This window comes from Chenopodium album, chromosome 3 (assembly GCF_948465745.1).
Source record: "Chenopodium album chromosome 3, dcCheAlbu1.1, whole genome shotgun sequence".
NCBI lineage: Eukaryota > Viridiplantae > Streptophyta > Magnoliopsida > Caryophyllales > Amaranthaceae > Chenopodium > Chenopodium album.
Window position 1 is genome coordinate 25,526,247 of NC_137836.1, and position 19,472 is coordinate 25,545,718.

The window sequence follows — 19,472 nt, forward strand, 5'->3', positions numbered from 1 at the left end:
CCCAAAAATAAAGCTCTACGAAACCTAATTCTTAATGGCTACACCCCCCTTTACCTACTCCCCCGACTCGAAATCACAATAAAACCCTTACCCACACCCCACTAACCACGGTAAATGCAAGTAACCGCCGATTCCTCGCGTATATAAACAACAACAACAACAACAACAACAACAACAACAACAAAAAAAAAAAAAAAAAAAAAAAAAAAATCAAAAGCATCATTTCAAACCTATTTTTCTGAAATTCTCTCTCATCAAAACCCAAAAAATGGCATGAAAATCACTACAAATTGCTTCAAAATTACTTCAAATTGCTTTAAAACTTCTAAATATGTCTGACATTCGAGATGAAGTTCGTGAATCGCAACTAAATTCCGAAAAAGAAGAGTAAGAATTTGTTCATTTTAGTAGAATTTCGAATGTAAACCCTAGTTTTTTTTTTTTTTTTTTTTTTTTGTGTTTTGATATTCTAAAACAAAATCTACTAAAATTACACTTATTTTTGTGCAAAATAGACTAAAATCTACTATATTTGTTGGTATTTTTGTAGAAACGAAACAGAGAAGAAATTTCGAAGGTTCCATCGGAGAAGACGGTTGCTGAACAGTTGTTCACTTTCGATAAATGTTCATTTTCATTTTGATAGATGTCATTATGATATTAGTATATGATCATTTACATTCTTACCTTACATCTACTAGGGTTCATTCTTGAGATAAGACTACCCTAATTTGTTTATGATCTTTACATATTAATGAATGTTTACTGGTATTTAAACATATGTTTATTTAAGTATAAAAACGTACATATTCATTCTCATATTGAAAATATCCACATAGACTATAATAATACATGTTTAACTTCATACTAAATTATATGCTCATGGGCGTCATTGGAATATTATATTACATACATTTTAACTCTAATATTGATAGATGCTTATTTGAATTTGATAAATAGATGTTCATTTGGATATGTGTATATTCACACATATATTAATGAATGTTCATTCACATGTCAAAAAATGTTCAAAAATAAATAACATATTGTTCATTCATCATAAACCTTTGATGATTCTATTTTTAAATATTATTCTATTTTAAAAATGTTTAAAAATAAATTACATATGGTCACTTACATTATGGAGTTATATAATTCTTAATTGATTTTTTTTTAAAAAAATGTGTATAAACAGTAATGATGATGATATTCCTATTCAATCAAGAGTGAATAATACAATTGATCCTCAACTCTTAAAAGATATAATAACAAGTGTCCCTGTTGAAAAAGACATGTCTGCAATTGCAATGTGACATAATCATTTATAATAGATTATATATTCATTTTGACATGGTAATTTTTTTTTTTAAATTCTTTTGATACATATATATGTATATATATATATATATATATATATATATATATATATATATATATATATATATATATATATATATATATATATATATATATATATATATATATATATATATATAACCTAAGCATAGAATAGGAACTAGGAACTAATCTGGTGCGTTGATCTTCCTTGATCCAATGGCTGATATCCTACCCGCGTTTTTCATTTCAGTAATGGCATTTTGATAATTTTGCCAAAATGAATGACCTCCTTTCTTTCTTTCTCTTTTCCATTCATTTTCTCTCTCTACGCGTCCACATTTTCTCTCTCTAACATCGATTTCTTCGCCGTGGATTTGAGTTCTTCGACTTTGCGAATTTTTTTGCCCAGATTTTTCGTTTTTGATCTTTAATTACATCGTATTCTTCAGGTTTTTTCATTCATTGAGGTAATTTTCTAATTATATTTGTATTTTGTTTGTTTATTTTGATTTCATTGTTTATTTTGAGTTGAGTTTTTCGATTTAGGGTTTTTATTGTAATTTTTCTTAATTTTTGCTTATTAATTGTTCTTTGAATTATTCTATACAATTTATTGTTTGATTTTGGGTTTTATTTTTATGATATTGGTTTTTAATTCCTATTTTATGGTTTTACACTTACGGATTCAACGTAGTTGTGTCTGCATATAGTTGATATATTGTTTGATGTTATTAATCTAGTAGTATAATTTGTTGTTGTTTTAAATTTACTTTTTGCATTCAGTCATTAACTTTTCATTATTAGTTTTCTATTTTCTTCAAGTTTTTTTAATTTTTTTATTTACTTTATGCTTTGAGTCATCTACTTTTTATTATATCTCTAATAGTTTTTATTAGTATATTTTTTAAAAATAGTGTTTACTTTTAGTTATAGTTTATTTACTTTTATTTACTGTTTATTTACTTTTTCCTTCTATTCATTAACTTTTCAGGAACATGTCTGAAAGCGTAGAGCATATTTTTTAAAAATATTGTTTACTTTTAGTTATAGTTTATTTACTTTTATTTATTGTTTATTTACTTTTTCCTTCTATTCATTTACTTTTCAGGAACATGTCTGAAAGCATAGAACATTGTTCTTCTTCTGTCACTACTGAAGATAACAATGTAAGAATTTTTAAAACATCCACTCAGCCTTTGCTTCCTAAAATATATTATAATTCTGGAGGTGATAAAGAGTATATGCCATGTTCTTCTGAAAACAAACCTTTTGTTGGAATGATATTTGATATCCTTTAAGATGGTATTGCTTTTTATTACAAATATGCTAATGAGTGTGGATTTAAAGTCCGTTTTATTACTAATAAATCACAAAAGAATAAGAATGATCCTACTGGTAAAGGAGTTACTAAAATTAAATATTTATTACGTAGCAAAAAAGGGTATGTGACAAATAACAAGAAACCTGGTAAACAAGTTGAAGGTTCTTGTTTAAAGAGAAAGACTGTGAAGAAAGTTGGTTGTCCTGCTAAGATAAAATTTAGGTTATGTACTGGTGGGAAGTATATGGTGTATTGTTTTTATGAATATCATACATTCTCACCCTTTTTCTACACCTATTACTAGGAAAGTTACTAAACATGAAGTTGGTTTAAATTTTGCTCATAAGAAGTTTATTTTTGACAACTCAAAGTTAAATATAGGGGCTGTTATGTCTTATAGGATCATGAAAGAACTTTGTGGTGGGTTTCAAAATGTCAAGGGCAGTAAAAATGATTTAAAAAATTTTTCTAGGGACTTGAAAGTTTATATCTCTAATGCTGATGGTGCAATGTTTGTTCAGAACCTTGAACAAAAAGTGAAAGCCAGTAAAGGGGGTTATTATTTAGATTACTGTGTTGATGGAAGTAGGCATTTGACCCGTGCTTTTTGGGCTGATGCTATTGGTAGAAGAGATTATCAATTATTTGGGGACTCTTTATCTTTTGATTCTACCTATGATACAAATAAATATTCATTGGTTTTATGTCCTTTTACTGGTGTTGATAATCACAAGAGATGTGTTACATTTTGTGCTGCTCTATTATCTAAAGAAGACATAGATTCTTTTGTGTGGCTATTTGAAACTTTTTGGAAGTGTATGGGAAGAGAACCCTCTTGTATTATCACTGATCAAGATCCTGCAATGGGTATTGCCGTAGAAAAGGTTTTTACCAAGACTAAACATAGGCTATGTGTGTGGCACATAATGAGGAAGGTACCTGAAAAGGTTGGAACTGCTTTTTGTAATGAAACTGATTTCCTGAAAAAGCTAAGTGCAGTAGTTTGGGATTGAGAGATTGATCCTCATGTATTCGTTGATGGCTGGAATAGTGTTATGGAGGAGTTTAACCTTGTTGATCATGAGTGGTTTGCATACATGTTCAAGATTAAACATCTTTGGATTCCTGCATATTTTAGGGACCTATTTATGGGTGGGTTACTGCGTTCTACATCTAGGTCTGAAGGTGAAAACAATTTCTTTTGTAATTTTACAAATCCTCATGTGACCTGTGTTGAATTCTTTGTCCGTTATGAAACTGCTCTTGATGCTCAAAGGCATGAACAGGATGAGTTATACAGGCTTAATAAACTTGAGCCTCAATTGGTTACTAATTTACACTTAGAAAAGCATGATGTTGTTGTTTATACTCGTTCCATATTTTATGATTTTCAAGAAGAATGCCAGGGAGCCTGTTTTTCATGTGGTGTTGAAAGTTGTAGTTCTCTGTATGGAGATGGTGTGGCGTTTTCAGTTATTGTTGATCATGAGAAAAGGACAAATTTTGATGTAGATTTTGACTTGGCAACATATGAGCCAAGTTGTACTTGTAGAATGTTTGAGAGTCAAGGTGTTTTATGTAAACACATTTTGTTTGTTATGAAAGGCAAGTGTATACGAGAAATTCCTGATGCTTATATCTTGAATCGTTGGAGAAAAGATGTTCTGAAGAAAGCTTCTGTCATAGATGCTGCTGTGGATGATTCTTCTAAGTATGATAAGAAGAAGCAATTGGTCAGTGATGTATGGTCCAAGATTTTCAATTGTGTGAGTTTAACTGATCAATATGAGGATGATTTTTCTGAGCTTATTAGGACATTATCTTCATTTGAGGAGCAGATGATATCAAAGAATAATCCTGAAAATGCACCTAGTTCAAAAGAGGTGAAAGATGCTGATATTTAGGTTTTGGTTGGGTCAAATGAAGTTGATGTAAATGTCTTTCCTCCAAATCAGTGTCTTAATAAGGGTTCTGCCAGAAGTTCAAAGAGGTTGAAGAGTGCAAAAGAAATAGCTACTGAAGAAAAATCTAAAAAAGGCAGAACTTGTAGAGCTTGTGGGCAATCTGGTGTTTCCCATGACCGTAGAAACTGTCCAAACAAGTAGTCTTTCAGGTATTTTACTCTTAAGTGTGTTCTATTTACTTAAACTTCTATTTATTTACTTTAACAGTAAATTCATTTACTTTTTATTTTGTGCAAGTGTTATTATACTTGGTATTTTTTTTTATTTGGTATTTTACCTCTTTACCTTTTTTATTTACTTTAGGTTTTAATTTATTTACTTTAATTTGTGACAAATAACTGATGTTTATTTTTGTGCAGTTATTTTAATACTTGGAATTAGAAGATGTTTTGGAAGATCAAGATCAAGATTTAATGAACAAATATTTTTTATTATTTTTATTATTGTAATATTTTTACATTTACTATAAGTAATTGTACTGCAGAACTTAAGTTTTACTTTTATCATTTTTTATATCATATGAATTATTTGATTTATATAATGTTCTTACTTACAAAATTAAAGATAATTGCTTGTATTATTCCCTTTCTCCTAGAATACTTGTTACCATATCCATTTTTTGTTCTAAAATACTTGTCACATTTTTCGTGGAACCCGAGTTGACAAGAGTATTTGATACCGATTTTGAACATGAATTGACGTGTAAATGACCCGACCCAAATGTAACCCATATATTATTGACTTGCTGATTTCAACTTGATTATAACCCGTAAAATTATTGACTTGAACCAATTTGACTAAAATTCTAGAATGAGTTAATTTTCTAACCATTAATTATTGACTTTACTTGAATGTAATTTGACCGGTTATCAAACTCACCTAAACTTGTACCAAATCAGATACCGATTTTGAACATGAATTGATGTGTAAATGAGTCGACCCAAATGTAACCCATATATTACTGACTTGGTGATTTCAACTTGATTATAAACCGTAAAATTATTGACTTGAACCAAATTTGACTAAAATTCTAGATTGAGTTAATTTTCTAATCATTAATTATTGACTTTACTTGAATGTAATTTGACCGGGTATTAAACTCACCAAAACTTGTACCAAATCTAATAAGATGTAAGGCCGGTTGTAATTCGATCAACATAGGCCGGATGTTAGCGAGGCAAATAAAGTAGAAGACTCGACCCATCTTCAGTTTGTTGTAAGATCACATTCGAGTTGGTTAAACACTTCAGGTCAAACACTTCGGATCATGTTCGGGTTGGTTAAACACTTCGGGTCAAACTCTTCGAGTCAAATTCGAGCTGGTAAACTTCAGGTCAGGTGAGTTCGGGTGTTTGGTCAACATAAGGTCAACTCCATTTTCGAGTCGGGTATGTGTTGGGTTGGGTTAATTTTGGGTTTTGTGTCATTTTTTAGGTTAATAATTTTCTAACCATTAATTATTGACTTTAATTGAATGTAATTTGACCGGTTATTAAACTCACATAAACTTGTACCAAATCTAATAAAATGTAAGGCCGGTTGTAATTCGATCAACATAGGCTGGATGTTAGCGAGGCAAATGAAGTAGGAGACTTGACCCATACCCAGTTTGTTGTATGATCACATTTGAGTTGGTTAAACACTTCAGGTCAAACACTTCGGATCATGTTCGAATTGGTTAAACACTTCGGGTCAAACTCTTCAAGTCAAATTCAAGTTGGTCAACTTCGGGTTAGGTGAGTTTGGGTGTATGGTCAACATTAGGTCAACTCCATTTTTGACTCGGTTATAGGTTGTGTTGGGTTAATTTTGGGTTTTTTGTCATTTTTTGGGTTAATGATTTTGGGTCAATTTTGGGTCATGCGTCGGGTCATTTGAGTTCGGTCAACTATTATTACTTGAATACTTTTATATCCCATTTCTCCCTATACTTTATATCCATTTTCTATTAATTCAACAATATTTTTTTGTACTTAAAATTGAACACCTTATTTCATAAAGTTTTTTAAAAAACTTTTTTCCTTTTACTTTAAACATAGTATTATTTACTTTAACATTTTTTTCATTTACTTATAATCGAATAACATTTTTCTTAACTTTAATACTTTTTCTCATCTCCACCTATACTTTTAATTCATTTTTTATTACTTTAAAAGTATTTTTCTCTACTTTAAAATTGAACACCACATTTCAGAAATTTTTTTTTTTAAAACTTTTGTATTTACTTTAAACACATTGTTATTTACTTTAACAGTATTTACATTTACTTTTATATCTTCCATCATTTTTGAGAAAGAACAATCCTAGTAATTTAACTTAGATATATAATATGTATTAGTTTTTTAACACAAACTGGAAATATTATATTAAGTGGCTAAACCCATAGTTTTAATTACAAATAGCATCACATAATTTTCACATTTATAATTGATGCTAACCAAAATAAGGTCTAATATTATACTAGAACTACCAAATTGCTATACAAGTTGCAGAACTTGAAGCTGCACCAGTAACTTATCTTCAACCACTACTTAATAAAAGTTTTGCATTAATACTACACAAGTTCAAGTACTCTAAATATCTATGATATATTCAAGTCTACTGATATCATTTACATTTGTTCTGATTCTTTCTTTTCTTCCCAATCCTTAACATTTGTTAGCAGCTTCTGTTTCATTTGATTTCTTTCATTGAGAAGTAGGTCAAGCACTAATCTTAAATGATGGTGATTCAGTCTTGCAAATTCCTGTAAAAAAAAAAGAGTATAATTTAGTATAGATTAGTTCTAGAGTGTAACGACTTCAAAAATAAGTATGGTAACTTACCTATGTTATTGTTCCTAATCCTATGCCATTTACACCATCATAAACCTTCATATGCAACAGTAGATAGCTTGCTGAGAAATTATCTTCTCTTTCTTTTTGGAATGGAAGTTCAATTATTCTCAGCTTGTAGGTCAGCATATCATTTGCCTGTGGATGCTTCCTTTTTTAAAACAACTTCTGTACTTGTATCACCTGAATGCAATGAATATTAGTATAATAAAAGATATTGAAAAATGAATTTAAAGATAATTTTTTAATCCATTGATTCTTTGCCGTTTCTAAGATAAAACTCTGTACTGGCTCATATTCTTCATTTGTCTCGTACAAAGTGCTGTCCAGATGATCAATTGTTTCATCTTTGAAGTTTATCACAACAAGAAAATAATGATCTTCTAACATCAGAGGTATATACACCTACATATAAACATATTTACTTTAAACCTGTTTTTAATTACTTTAAACATATATTGTTCTACTTTAATATTAATTATGTCTTACACATTGAGCTGCATCCAAGTCCAATGATTGTAAAGTGTTCCAATCAATCCATAGTTTTTGCAGACTTGTTACTCCCTTTTTTCCATGAGCTTTCAAACACATTGTTAAAGCATCCTTCCAAAGAAAAAATCCAATTTTTATTTCTAATATTTATTTGATGCATAATTCTAAACTATAAAAGTTAATTTGAAAAACTTACCATGAAGTCAAATCCAAAAAAGTATCTGATCAAGTCATTTTCAGACCTATCTTTTTCCATTTCAATGTTATTCAGGTGGTTTGACCAAGCAGTGATCACATTACTTGAAACTTTCCATTCATTGAGCAAAGCATTACAATCTTGCCTTACTATTTCAATTGAATCTATAAACCAGCCAACTACTTCGCTGTAATGTAGAGTTAAAGTTAAAGTTAAACTTATGTCAAACAATATTATATATAATGCAATATGATTATTTATTTTTTAGGAGGTCTAAAACATACCTCTTGTTTGGAAAGTTTTCACCATCATTGATTGCTAAGTAGTCAATCACTTGGTAACATTGCAAACTCATGTTATCCATTACTTCCTTTTGTTTCTTCAAGAAATCAGAAACACAAATCATATCTTCTACCCCTTTCTCCTTCTCTAGTTTTCTAACTACCCTAAACCTTGAAATTTTTCTCAGAAGTTGTTTTCTTTTGGTGTTTATGTCTGCCAAAGCAAGAGCAGCACATATTTCTGCACGATACACCTTTCTCCTATTTGCTAAATCAAGGTCAGAATCAAAAGTCTCTCCAGAAAAACACAGCATATGGATCATTGCAAATACATCACAATCAAGAGTATATCTTGGTGTCTTCCACTTGAAGTTAACTTCATCAAACTCATATTCAAGAATTTCATCAGCTTTTTCATGATCAATTCTCTTCAGAAAGTTTGACATTTCCTCCACCTATAACATTTGTAAAGCAATATATAAGTAAAACAAATTTATAGTATAAATTAGAGCATCTTTAATTTATATGATTTACTTTCATATGATTTACTTTAATTAGAACATCTTTTACTTTATATTTTATATTATATTTTTATAAGTAATAAAATGTGTACCTTTAATAGATATTCTTTTACTTTAATAAAAATATTATTTACTTTAATCAGATCATCTTTTACTTTATATTTTATCTTATTTTTTAACTGTCATTATAATCTATACTTTTAATACATTTTCATTTACTTTAATAGTACTTTTATTTACTTTAAAAATTTACTTTTTATAAACCAAAAAAAAATCTTACCACAATAGATCCAAGAATTCTGTAGAAAGGCTTGTGCCTGTCATCATACTCCTTGTTATCTAAGTATTGAATTGTCTGATTCATAAAGTTAACCACTATCAAACTATAGTGGTTACTCATATAGATTGAAACAAAAATCTGTCATTAAAATTAGAGTTATTAGTTTACAAATTCAAAATCATAATTCCATACAATGTAGTTTAATAACTAGAATAATAACACATACCAGCTGAGCTGTCTTAATTTTCTCCTTTGCATCACATATGCAGATCCAATCGTACCATGCCTGATTCATTTCTTGTGAGTGTACTTGTAGGGAATAATTTCAAGCCTTAAAATCCCACTAGCTCGAACCCCACTGTGATCATACACTAAAGTACGGTGGCGTCCAAAAGGGAAGAAGATAGAGCAAAAGAGTCGCCAACAAGTTTTTTTAGGAACTTGTAAACCGTTCACGAGGTGAAGGTTACACCCCTTAACGATCCAAGAGATCGTCAACTCCATAAGGTCATGAACCAAATAAGGGTTCGGAGATGATGGTACAAATCTAACCTAAAAGAGTTTGAATCTGCCCTAATAATAGGCCTCTACTTTATTCTGATCGTATTCATGTGCGCTTTCTAATTAACATGCAATCAATAGAATTAACCCTAAACCTGTTTATCTATGTTGGTTGAATATAATGCACACATAAACTATTATTGGCGATCACTTGAATTATAATCACAATTAACCCTAACAAGATTATTAATTATCTTATTAAGCGTGATTACAAGTACAAATTCCCTTTAAACATGCAATAAAAGGGTGATCAAGCAATAAATAATATCAAGCAACAATCATAAATAATAATCATGAACAATTATGAATATCAAATTATAACTAATAATAACCATGAACAATAATGAATATCATAATCATAGCAATCATAATTAATAATAATCATAACTATAATAATATTCATATTAAAGCATAAAAGCAAGATCCTAGGCATGATACTAACAAGATTAATAACAAACCCTAGAATGTCACTAAGCAATAAAAAAATCAAATCTTTAGCCCTAACATGATACTAACAATCATAAATATTAGGAAGAACATAGGAAGCATCTTAGGAATCATAATAAGCATATTTAATATTAAAAATACCCTAGACATGATACTAGGAATATCATAATAATAATATAAACATGATATCTACATCATAACATCAATTAATCAATTAAAGCACTTACTTCGATGCCTCGTACCTCTTTCTAATAACAAAATACACACGTTAGTAACTTCAAGGAAAATAATAATCAAAACAATTAAATTAAATAATTGAAAGAGAGATTTGGGACCAAACCCTCAGAAATTAAACCTTTCACGTCTAGGGCGAATGCAACTTCGAATATGGCTAGGTGTTTCTAGATCTTGCGAATGCGGAATTTTGTATGAAAACAAAGTAAGAAAGAATTGAAAGAAAGAATGCTAAAGAATTAATGATTGTTGATGAAAGCTTGAGAATGAAGAGAATTGGTCCATGATTGTAGATGATGAATTGGTAAATGATTGTAGGTGAATCAAAACGGAATTTTTGATACGATATTTATAGAGAAAATCAGCCAAAAAAGATAATTTAACAAAACAGAGTCTGACGCACGCAAAACAAGGTTGGCGCCAACCCTGGCTAGCTGGCGCCAGGCACCAATGGCTAGCGCCAGGCGCCAATGGCTAGCGTCTGGCGCCAAGCCTGGTTCCAGGCGCCAAGGCCTGGGGTTGGACGCCAGTCTTGATTTCAACGCATTTTCGAAAATCCGATAAGCTTACCGTACTGGAGGATAAAATAATATAATTCCTTCGAAAATGCTATTTGATTTTGATTAAAACTCTGAAAAGTCAACTTATCAATGCTAATTGAATTAGGAATGAAAAGAACCTTCTAGAAGATTCTAGAAGACCAAAACCATTCCTAATTGCATTAGAAATGATAAATCATATTAGGCCCTCCCCTAGATCATTGAGCCGCACATAAAGCTCAAACCGGGCCCAGTTTGGTAAATTGGCCATAACTTCCTCAATATTCATCGGAATTGAGCTTATAATATATCGTTGGAAAGGTCTTTGCAAGCCCCATCCAACTACACTACTATTGGACCCATATCATGGACCTACCAAACTAGATTGGCTGTTTTCTGAAAATAAGTTTTCAAAAACAGAAAGAAGAGAAAAGAAATAAAAACTTTCCGCAACACTAGACCTTTCCACACTTTCGTTTCATTCGATTATGATTCGACGCGAAAGGTACTCATCACTGGGTTTGGTTTTGGGGAGACACATTTGGGTGTCTACAGAAGCCCCCACTTTGACTGAGTTTGGAGAAACACAAGTTTCGAAAACGAAAGTCAAAGTATCGATAGGGACGGAGAATGATTCAGAACGTTCTGCAATCCTAAATCAATCTTATAACGCCGATACCTGCAAAACTAGCATTAGTTAAACAGATAAAAGAGTTAAGAAACGCGTATCTTGCACCGTCGAGCACACGTCTCTGAAAGTAACCGATTTGTTGCCGCTTTACTGTTTTGATGACCTCCTGCAAGCTAGAGAATGCCATCCTGCTTGAAAACCGCTACGCCTGTAACTGCTTCCAAATTAGAAGATTGCTTCGCCTGAAACGATCCTCCTCCGCAATGATAATATTCCGCGTCCAAGGGAACATTATCGAAGATTATTTCTCTTGAAAAAATCCTCATCCGCATTGATAATATTCCACATCCTAGGGAATACCATCGAAGATTGCTTCTCTTGAAACAATCCTCAGTTGTTTGTGACAAATCTCCGTAAGCTAGGGAATGCCACCTTGCTGCTTTGACGTTCTGAACAAAGAGCTTCTTTTTCCCGCTGTGATAGTCTTCGAAAAGATCACTGCTTTTTAATATTTGCTATGCCAGTACGTTGGCGCTTTGCTGCTTGTGAACCAGTATGTCGGTGCTTTTGCTGTGATGACAATCCTCTTTTCTTTGGGAATAGTTTCCAACACAACTCTTGTATGATGTATGACAATCCGATTTAGGGAAAGTTGTCAATGCCTCGTAACAATCCATCCTTGGAAATGTTGTCACGATGAAGCGACAATCCGTACCTCGGAAAATTTGCCAAAATCCAATTTTTGGAAAAGTTGCCAATGCTTCGTAACAATCTTTCATAAGAACTTTGCTACGATCGACAATCCACATCTTGGAATATAACTCTTGAAAGCAATCCACCTTGGAAATTTGCCAACGCTATGCGACAATCCTTTTGGGAAAATATTGCCACTATTGACAATCCGCGTCTTGGAACATTTGCAAAAAAGAGTCGACCGACAATCCACTTCGGGAAAATTTGCCACTTACTGAAATGAATGACAATCCTCGTTGAGGAACTTTTGCCGATATTTATGATGAATAGAAACCTACAACAATCCTTTGGGAAATTTTGCTATAGGGAACTGGGTGTATGACAATCCAATTTCGGAAAACTTGCCAGCGATGACAATCTGAACTTGGAAAAAATTGCCAAACAAAGAAGGAGCACGACAATCCACGCTTGGAAACTTTGCCAGAGATGACAATCTAATCTTGGAAAAATTGTCGTTGAAGAAGATGCACGACAATCGATTTTTGGAAATATTGTCAGTTGGGGATGACAATCCAATTTTTGGAAAACTTTGTCGTTTAATAAGAATGCGCGACAATCCATATTTGGAAATATTGTCGCTTAAGTGCTTGCTTTTGAACTGATGCTTTGGTGCTTGTAATGAGCCAATACTTAGGCGCTTAAGCTAAGTGAGACGATCTTTCGTCAGGTCAATCACTTATTGCAATTGTAATCAAGCCGACTACTAATCATGTCAAATTGCTTATAGGGGCTAATTGGCGTACCAAGGAACCCGAAATTGCTATATGAAGTCGAAATCACCTTTTTGGGAGGCTTCGATCTCTGTCGCTGCTGAGATATCTCTTGCGCCAAGAATTGACTCTGTCGCCGAATGCTGTGATAGGGTCTTCCCTGTTCTACTGCACTTGTGTTTATTTTGACTATAGAACTTTGCCAATCATTTTTAATTATATTAGGGTTGACCTAAGGCTTAATGTTGCTTGACTCAACTTATTGACTTGACACGACTCCAGGTATAAACTTGACTCGCTATGATTGACTGACTCGAGGTTGACTCGACTCAAAGTAAAATGACACGTGTGTTAGACTCAAATCAAAGTGATATGACACGACATGACTCAATGTGTACATGACTCGTGTGTGCATTGTAATGTGATCGTGCGACTCGAAAATGCAAAAATTTCCGTCATTTTTATGGAGGGTACCGACTTTCTCCCGAAAAAGAAAGACGCGAAAAAAGAATCGAAGTGTTGAAGATGCATGTTGAATGAGCTTAGTCAAATGTCATTTGATACTGTCTCTCAAGGTGCAAGGATTAATTCATCCTAGGCTATCTCAATGGTTGACTCAATGATGAAAGTATTTGGGTAACTTAGGCACGGAGGCTAAGCACTTCATACTTCGTGATGCAATGACAATTATGATTGATAAGTGATGAGCGATGTGACAAGGCATGCTTTATGTTAAGATTCCATGACAAAGGGTTCCTAAGGGAAGTATTTGGTCATGTATCTGTGCAGTGTGTGAAAGTGACACTAAAGTTAGGCCGCAAGAGCTAAGTGTGTGGAAAGATATTATTATTTAAGAGAGTCAAATGGGGGTGACTCTTAGGCTAGGTAAGCTAATGATATAGGGATCAAGCCCCCAAGTCTAGCTCTAAGTAAATAGGGATGAGCATAGGAAATCCCTTGATATGATCATGGTGTAAGTGCGTGAATATGAATATGAATGCATTTTTATTACGGCCGCACCTCAATGTGAGGTTGCCTACGTATTCGTTAGGAATCAGGCCGAACGTAGCTCTAGCCGAACCTCGCACAAGTGTGTATACCTCAAAAAAGGTCTTTTTAAGGGTTGTAACGTGGTTAGGCTAAAGGTTTGAAGAAGAAGGGGATAAAGGCTCAAGACCCTAGATAAGCCCCCAAGGTGTGCAACCTCGCTTTTGAATATTTGTATTTTTATGCTTGAGGTTTTCTACTCTTTTTTTAGCTCTTTCTTTTGTTTTAGCATCTATTTTATGTTTATAAGTGTGGACAATCCCGATCATGCGGTCTATCACTCACTTGGCATTCATGTTTCTCAGGCACGGTACCGAGCACTCGATAAGAGACGCAATCTGAGACGCGTTCTTATCGAAGATATTTTCATATCAAAGACATTGGAACACTTGCCCTTTTGTACACTTTTATTTATTTTTTGCTATTTTTGCTATTTTAATCTTTTGAATTGGCTCAAGCTTTCTTTAGAATTGCAAAAGTTGCACACCATCCCATCCCAAGGTTAGATAGATAGATGTAGGTTGAAAAAAGAAAGGTTTATCGTTAGACGAGGCTCAAAGTGGTTTATGAAGAAAGGATTGTAAATTAGAAAGGTGAAAGGAGATATGATGTGGCTACAAGGGGTGCCTCAAATCATTGGTATACCTTGTGCTTTATTCGACATGGATTTTTTTTCTTTTTTTATATGTTTTTTTTATATTTTTTTTAATTTTTTTTTAATTTTTTTTTAATTTTTTTTATTGATGCAATAAAATGAAATGATCATATGTAAGAGAATTAATGCTCATTTTATTAAAAAAGAAAAAGAATTAATCTATAAAATTAATCTAAGGGAAAAGAAAAGGTGCTATGCTAGACTTTTTGGGGAAAGGAAAAAATGAAAAAGAAATAGAAAAAGAGGTCATGAAATCTTGTCATTGAAGCTCGCCTCTTGTCTTGTGTTGTTTGCTCCGAAATCATCCAGTCTTCTCGCTAGCTAGAGGCGATGGGATCTTATTTGCCTCTATGAGATCTTGAATGAGGTTTTGAAACCTGTAGCATTCATCAGTAGTATGACCGCGCCCTCGATGTTACTTGCAATAGGAGTTTGGATTCCATCTTGAAGATTGATTTTTTGGTGTTGGATCCTCGGTAGGGCCAATAGGTTTGATTAATCCTCGATCGTAAAGACGGTCGAAAGCAGCATCGTAGGTCATTCCAATGGGTGTGAACTCTCGCCTGGGTTTCCTTTTAGATCCTTGATTATCTATGGCTAAGACACCATTATGGTCAAAGGTACTAACATTATTACTAGAGTGGGCGTTTTCGGAAGAAGAAGGATTGTCGTTCTTCTTTCCTTTTCAGCCACCGTGGTTACTATTGTTAGTAGCTTTTTGCTTTGCGAGGTCGTCTTCGATTTCAATTCCGATGTCATAAACGACCTTGAATGTGTTCAAGTTGTGTTGATATTTTAAGTGCTTTGAATACTTTTCTTGGAGATTATTGATAAACATCCTCACAGACTCCTTTTTGGTGGGGACCTCAATCATCTTGGCGGAAGTTTCCCTCCATTTATTAAAGAAAGAAGTAAAGCCTTCATTCTCTTTTTGTCTTAGCATCTCAAGTTGTCTATGGTCGGTTTCAACTTGGATATTGCACTTGTACCTATCAACGAAAGCGTTTACTATCGATTCCCAGGTAGAGGTTTTCTCCTTGTCAAGGGAGAAGTACCATTGTTGGCAAACGGTTTCAAGAGATAGTGAGAACAAAGAGGGAAAAACCTTCTTATCGATACCCTTAATACTCATTATGGTTTCAAAAGCTATTAGATGAAAGTAAGGATTATCTGTTGCCTTGAATTTTGGGATGTCAGTGGCGTTGAACTTATGTGGAAGAAGTTCCTTGTCCAGCGAGACCCTTTGCGAACTCATGCCCTGAAATTTATAGTCACTAGATAGCTTGCTTAGACTCTCTTGCATGAGATCCATCTGTTGTTGCTTCACGGGATCATCAACCTTGAGCGCGAGAAGCTTCAGTGTCTCAGTCACAGTAGCCAGTTGGTTCTTAAGATCATTGACTTCTTCTTGTGTTGCCATTATAACCTTAGCTTTCCTCTTTTGACGAATCGGTTTATCAAAAAGTGAGACTTGAACAAAGAGGTTGTCCTTGATTAATCGCCCTTCTCTCCTTGACCAAGTACTGTGGAAAAGGAATTTGGGGATATTCATTGTTAATTATTTGACTCAAACTTTATTCAACATGCAATGGATGGAAGAAGTGAAGAAAGATGGAATAAAATATGAAGGAAAAATGATGTAGATGGAGGGATATGAAGAAATAGGAATAAAATGTACTCCCAACTTAAACGACGGAAAAGACCGACTCATGCATGAACCTAAGACATGGCCATGGTGATGTGTACTCAAAGTGTGTGCTAAGACTAGTGAGTGTAGATGGTACGTTAAGACTCGTGTCATGACCATTTGGCTAGACTATGTGACTAAGACTCGATTAATGACCTGCCAAGGTGTTATCGACAGCGAAAATTAACCGAATTAATTAGCAAACTGGTTAATTAGACACTAGGTGATGACTCGACCAATAATCCGAACTGTCGGCCAAGCGACAGGACTGGTGTCACACTGTGGAGCTTGGCGCCAGACAACATTGCTGTCGTCAGGCGCTACACTCCATAGTGTGGCGCTACAGCTCAGACCTTGGCGCCAATAGTGGAGCTTCGGTCTGGGATTGTTTTCGGTGTTATTAGTCAACTGGTGTATGCCTAAAGTCGTATTAGGTCAATTCCGATTGAAAAATTAGATTTTATTGACTCAAATTAAATAATTAATTAATTAGGCAAAGTTCTTTAAGTCATTAATTTATTTAATCTCAACAAAAGTCAACAAACGGTTAAGAGAAACATAGAATATATATATGCACAACAAATAATGCACAATTAGTCAAGTAGGCACAATATGATGCAATGAGTTTGCAACCTAACCATGGCTCTAGTTCTCTAAAGTTCGGGATATGGTTTAGTCAAAGAGGGTCCATGGTTAATTGTCCAGATGCACCGCGCGGAAGCCTAACCGTGAAGGGTTGGCGCGAGTGGATGGGACACCGCGAGCTTAAGAAAAAACTCGCTTCCATGGTTTGGTGAATTCAACATCTCGGATGTACCCTTTGTTGCACGGAGCGTTCAATCGGGTAGATGGAGCATGAATTCCCAGAGGGTTATGTTCATATGTAGAACACATATGGGTTTCAGAAAAGTGAGAAAAAATTCAATCAGGAAGTAGGATCGAGCAAACAATACGAAAAACTGGTCGAAATTAGAACGCATATTTCTGGCTCAGTATTAGGGGAAATTGGCGCCAGCAAACAGAGATTGGTGCCAGATTTTAACTGTAGCGCCTGGCGCCAATGCTGGCATCTGGCGCTACGGCAAAAAGTCTAGCGCCAAGCTCTGGCCCCTGACGCTACTTCCCACATGCCTCAGTAGCTTTCTGTGCTCGATAAAATCTTCCAGTTTCGCGCGATGTTATTTCAGTCCTAGTTGTGAAAGATATTTCTCAAATTTCCTACGTGTAAAATCCTATGTTTTTGACTCATTACGGATGGTCTTTCCAATGAGAACCTTTTTATGCATATGACAATAATGTTAATCAAAATTACGCACATGAAATACTTAGAACTTTTCGAGTCTCATCCACTCATTCTAAATCATTGCCGAAACAAATTCAGGAATTAAAATAGAAATCTTCCCCAGTGGAGTCGCCAAAAACTATAGGGAATAATTTCAAGCCTTAAAATCCCACTAGCTCGAACCCCACTGTGATCATACACTAAAGTACGGTGGCATCCAAAAGGGAAGAAGATAGAGCAAAAGAGTCGCCAACAAGTTTTTTTAGGAACTTGTAAACCGTTCACGAGGTGAAGGTTACACCCCTTAACGATCCAAGAGATCGTCAACTCCATAAGGTCATGAACCAAATAAGGGTTCGGGGATGATGGTACAAATACAACCTAAAAGAGGTTGAATCTGCCCTAATAATAGGCCTCTACTTTATTCTGATCGTATTCATGTGCGCTTTCTAATTAACATGCAATCAATAGAATTAACCCTAAACCTGTTTATCTATGTTGGTTGAATATAATGCACACATAAACTATTATTGGCGATCACTTGAATTATAATCACAATTAACCCTAACAAGATTATTAATTATCTTATTAAGCGTGATTACAAGTACAAATTCCCATTAAACATGCAATAAAAGGGTGATCAAACAATAAATAATATCAAGCAACAATCATAAATAATAATCATGAACAATTATGAATATCAAATTATAATTAATAATAACCATGAACAATAACGAATAACATAATCATAGCAATCATATTTAATAATAATCATAACTATAATAATATTCATATTAAAGCATAAAAGCAAGATCCTAGGCATGATACTAACAAGATTAATAACAAACCCTAGAATGTCACTAAGCAATAAAAAAATCAAATCTTTAGCCCTAACATGATACTAACAATCATAAATATTAGGAAGAACATAGGAAGCATCTTAGGAATCATAATAAGCATATTTAATATTAAAAATACCCTAGACATGATACTAGGAATATCATAATAATAATATAAACATGATATCTACATCATAACATCAATTAATCAATTAAAGCACTTACTTCGATGCCTCGTACCTCTTTCTAATAACAAAATACACACGTTAGTAACTTCAAGGAAAATAATAATCAAAACAATTAAATTAAATAATTGAAAGAGAGATTTGGGACCAAACCCTCAGAAATTAAACCTTTCACGTCTAGGGCAAAGGCAACTTCGAATATGGCTAGGTGTTTCTAGATCTTGCGAATGCGAAATTTTGTATGAAAACAAAGTAAGAAAGAATTGAAAGAAAGAATGCTAAAGAATTAATGATTGTTGATGAAAGCTTGAGAATGAAGAGAATTGGTCCATGATTGTAGATGATGAATTGGTAAATGATTGTAGGTGAATCAAAACGGAATTTTTGATACGATATTTATAGAGAAAATCAGCCAAAAAAGATAATTTAACAAAACAGAGTCTGACGCACGCAAAACAAGGTTGGCGCCAACCCTGGCTAGTTGGCGCCAGGCACCAATGGCTAGCGCCAGGCGCCAATGGCTAGCGTCTGGCGCCAAGCCTGGTTCCAGGCGCCAAGGCCTGGGGTTGGACGCCAGTCTTGATTTCAACGCATTTTCGAAAATCCGATAAGTTTACCATACTGGAGGATAAAATAATATAATTCCTTCGAAAATGCTATTTGATTTTGATTAAA

General features: G+C 33.6%; 1 protein-coding gene across 1 annotated transcript; it reads left to right on the forward strand.

Annotated features, from left to right (window-relative positions):
- Positions 1-3,714: 3,714 nt before the first annotated feature.
- On the forward strand, positions 3,715-4,563 carry LOC145624951 (protein FAR1-RELATED SEQUENCE 5-like). The gene has a single exon (XM_081678037.1). It carries the CDS (start codon positions 3,715-3,717, stop codon positions 4,561-4,563), a length of 849 nt encoding a protein of 282 aa, XP_081534163.1.
- Positions 4,564-19,472: the final 14,909 nt, after the last annotated feature.

Coding starts and splice junctions, on each gene's coding strand:
- LOC145624951 (XM_081678037.1), top strand. CDS start 3,715: ATGGAGGAGTTTAACCTTGTTGATCATGAGTGGTTTGCATACATGTTC.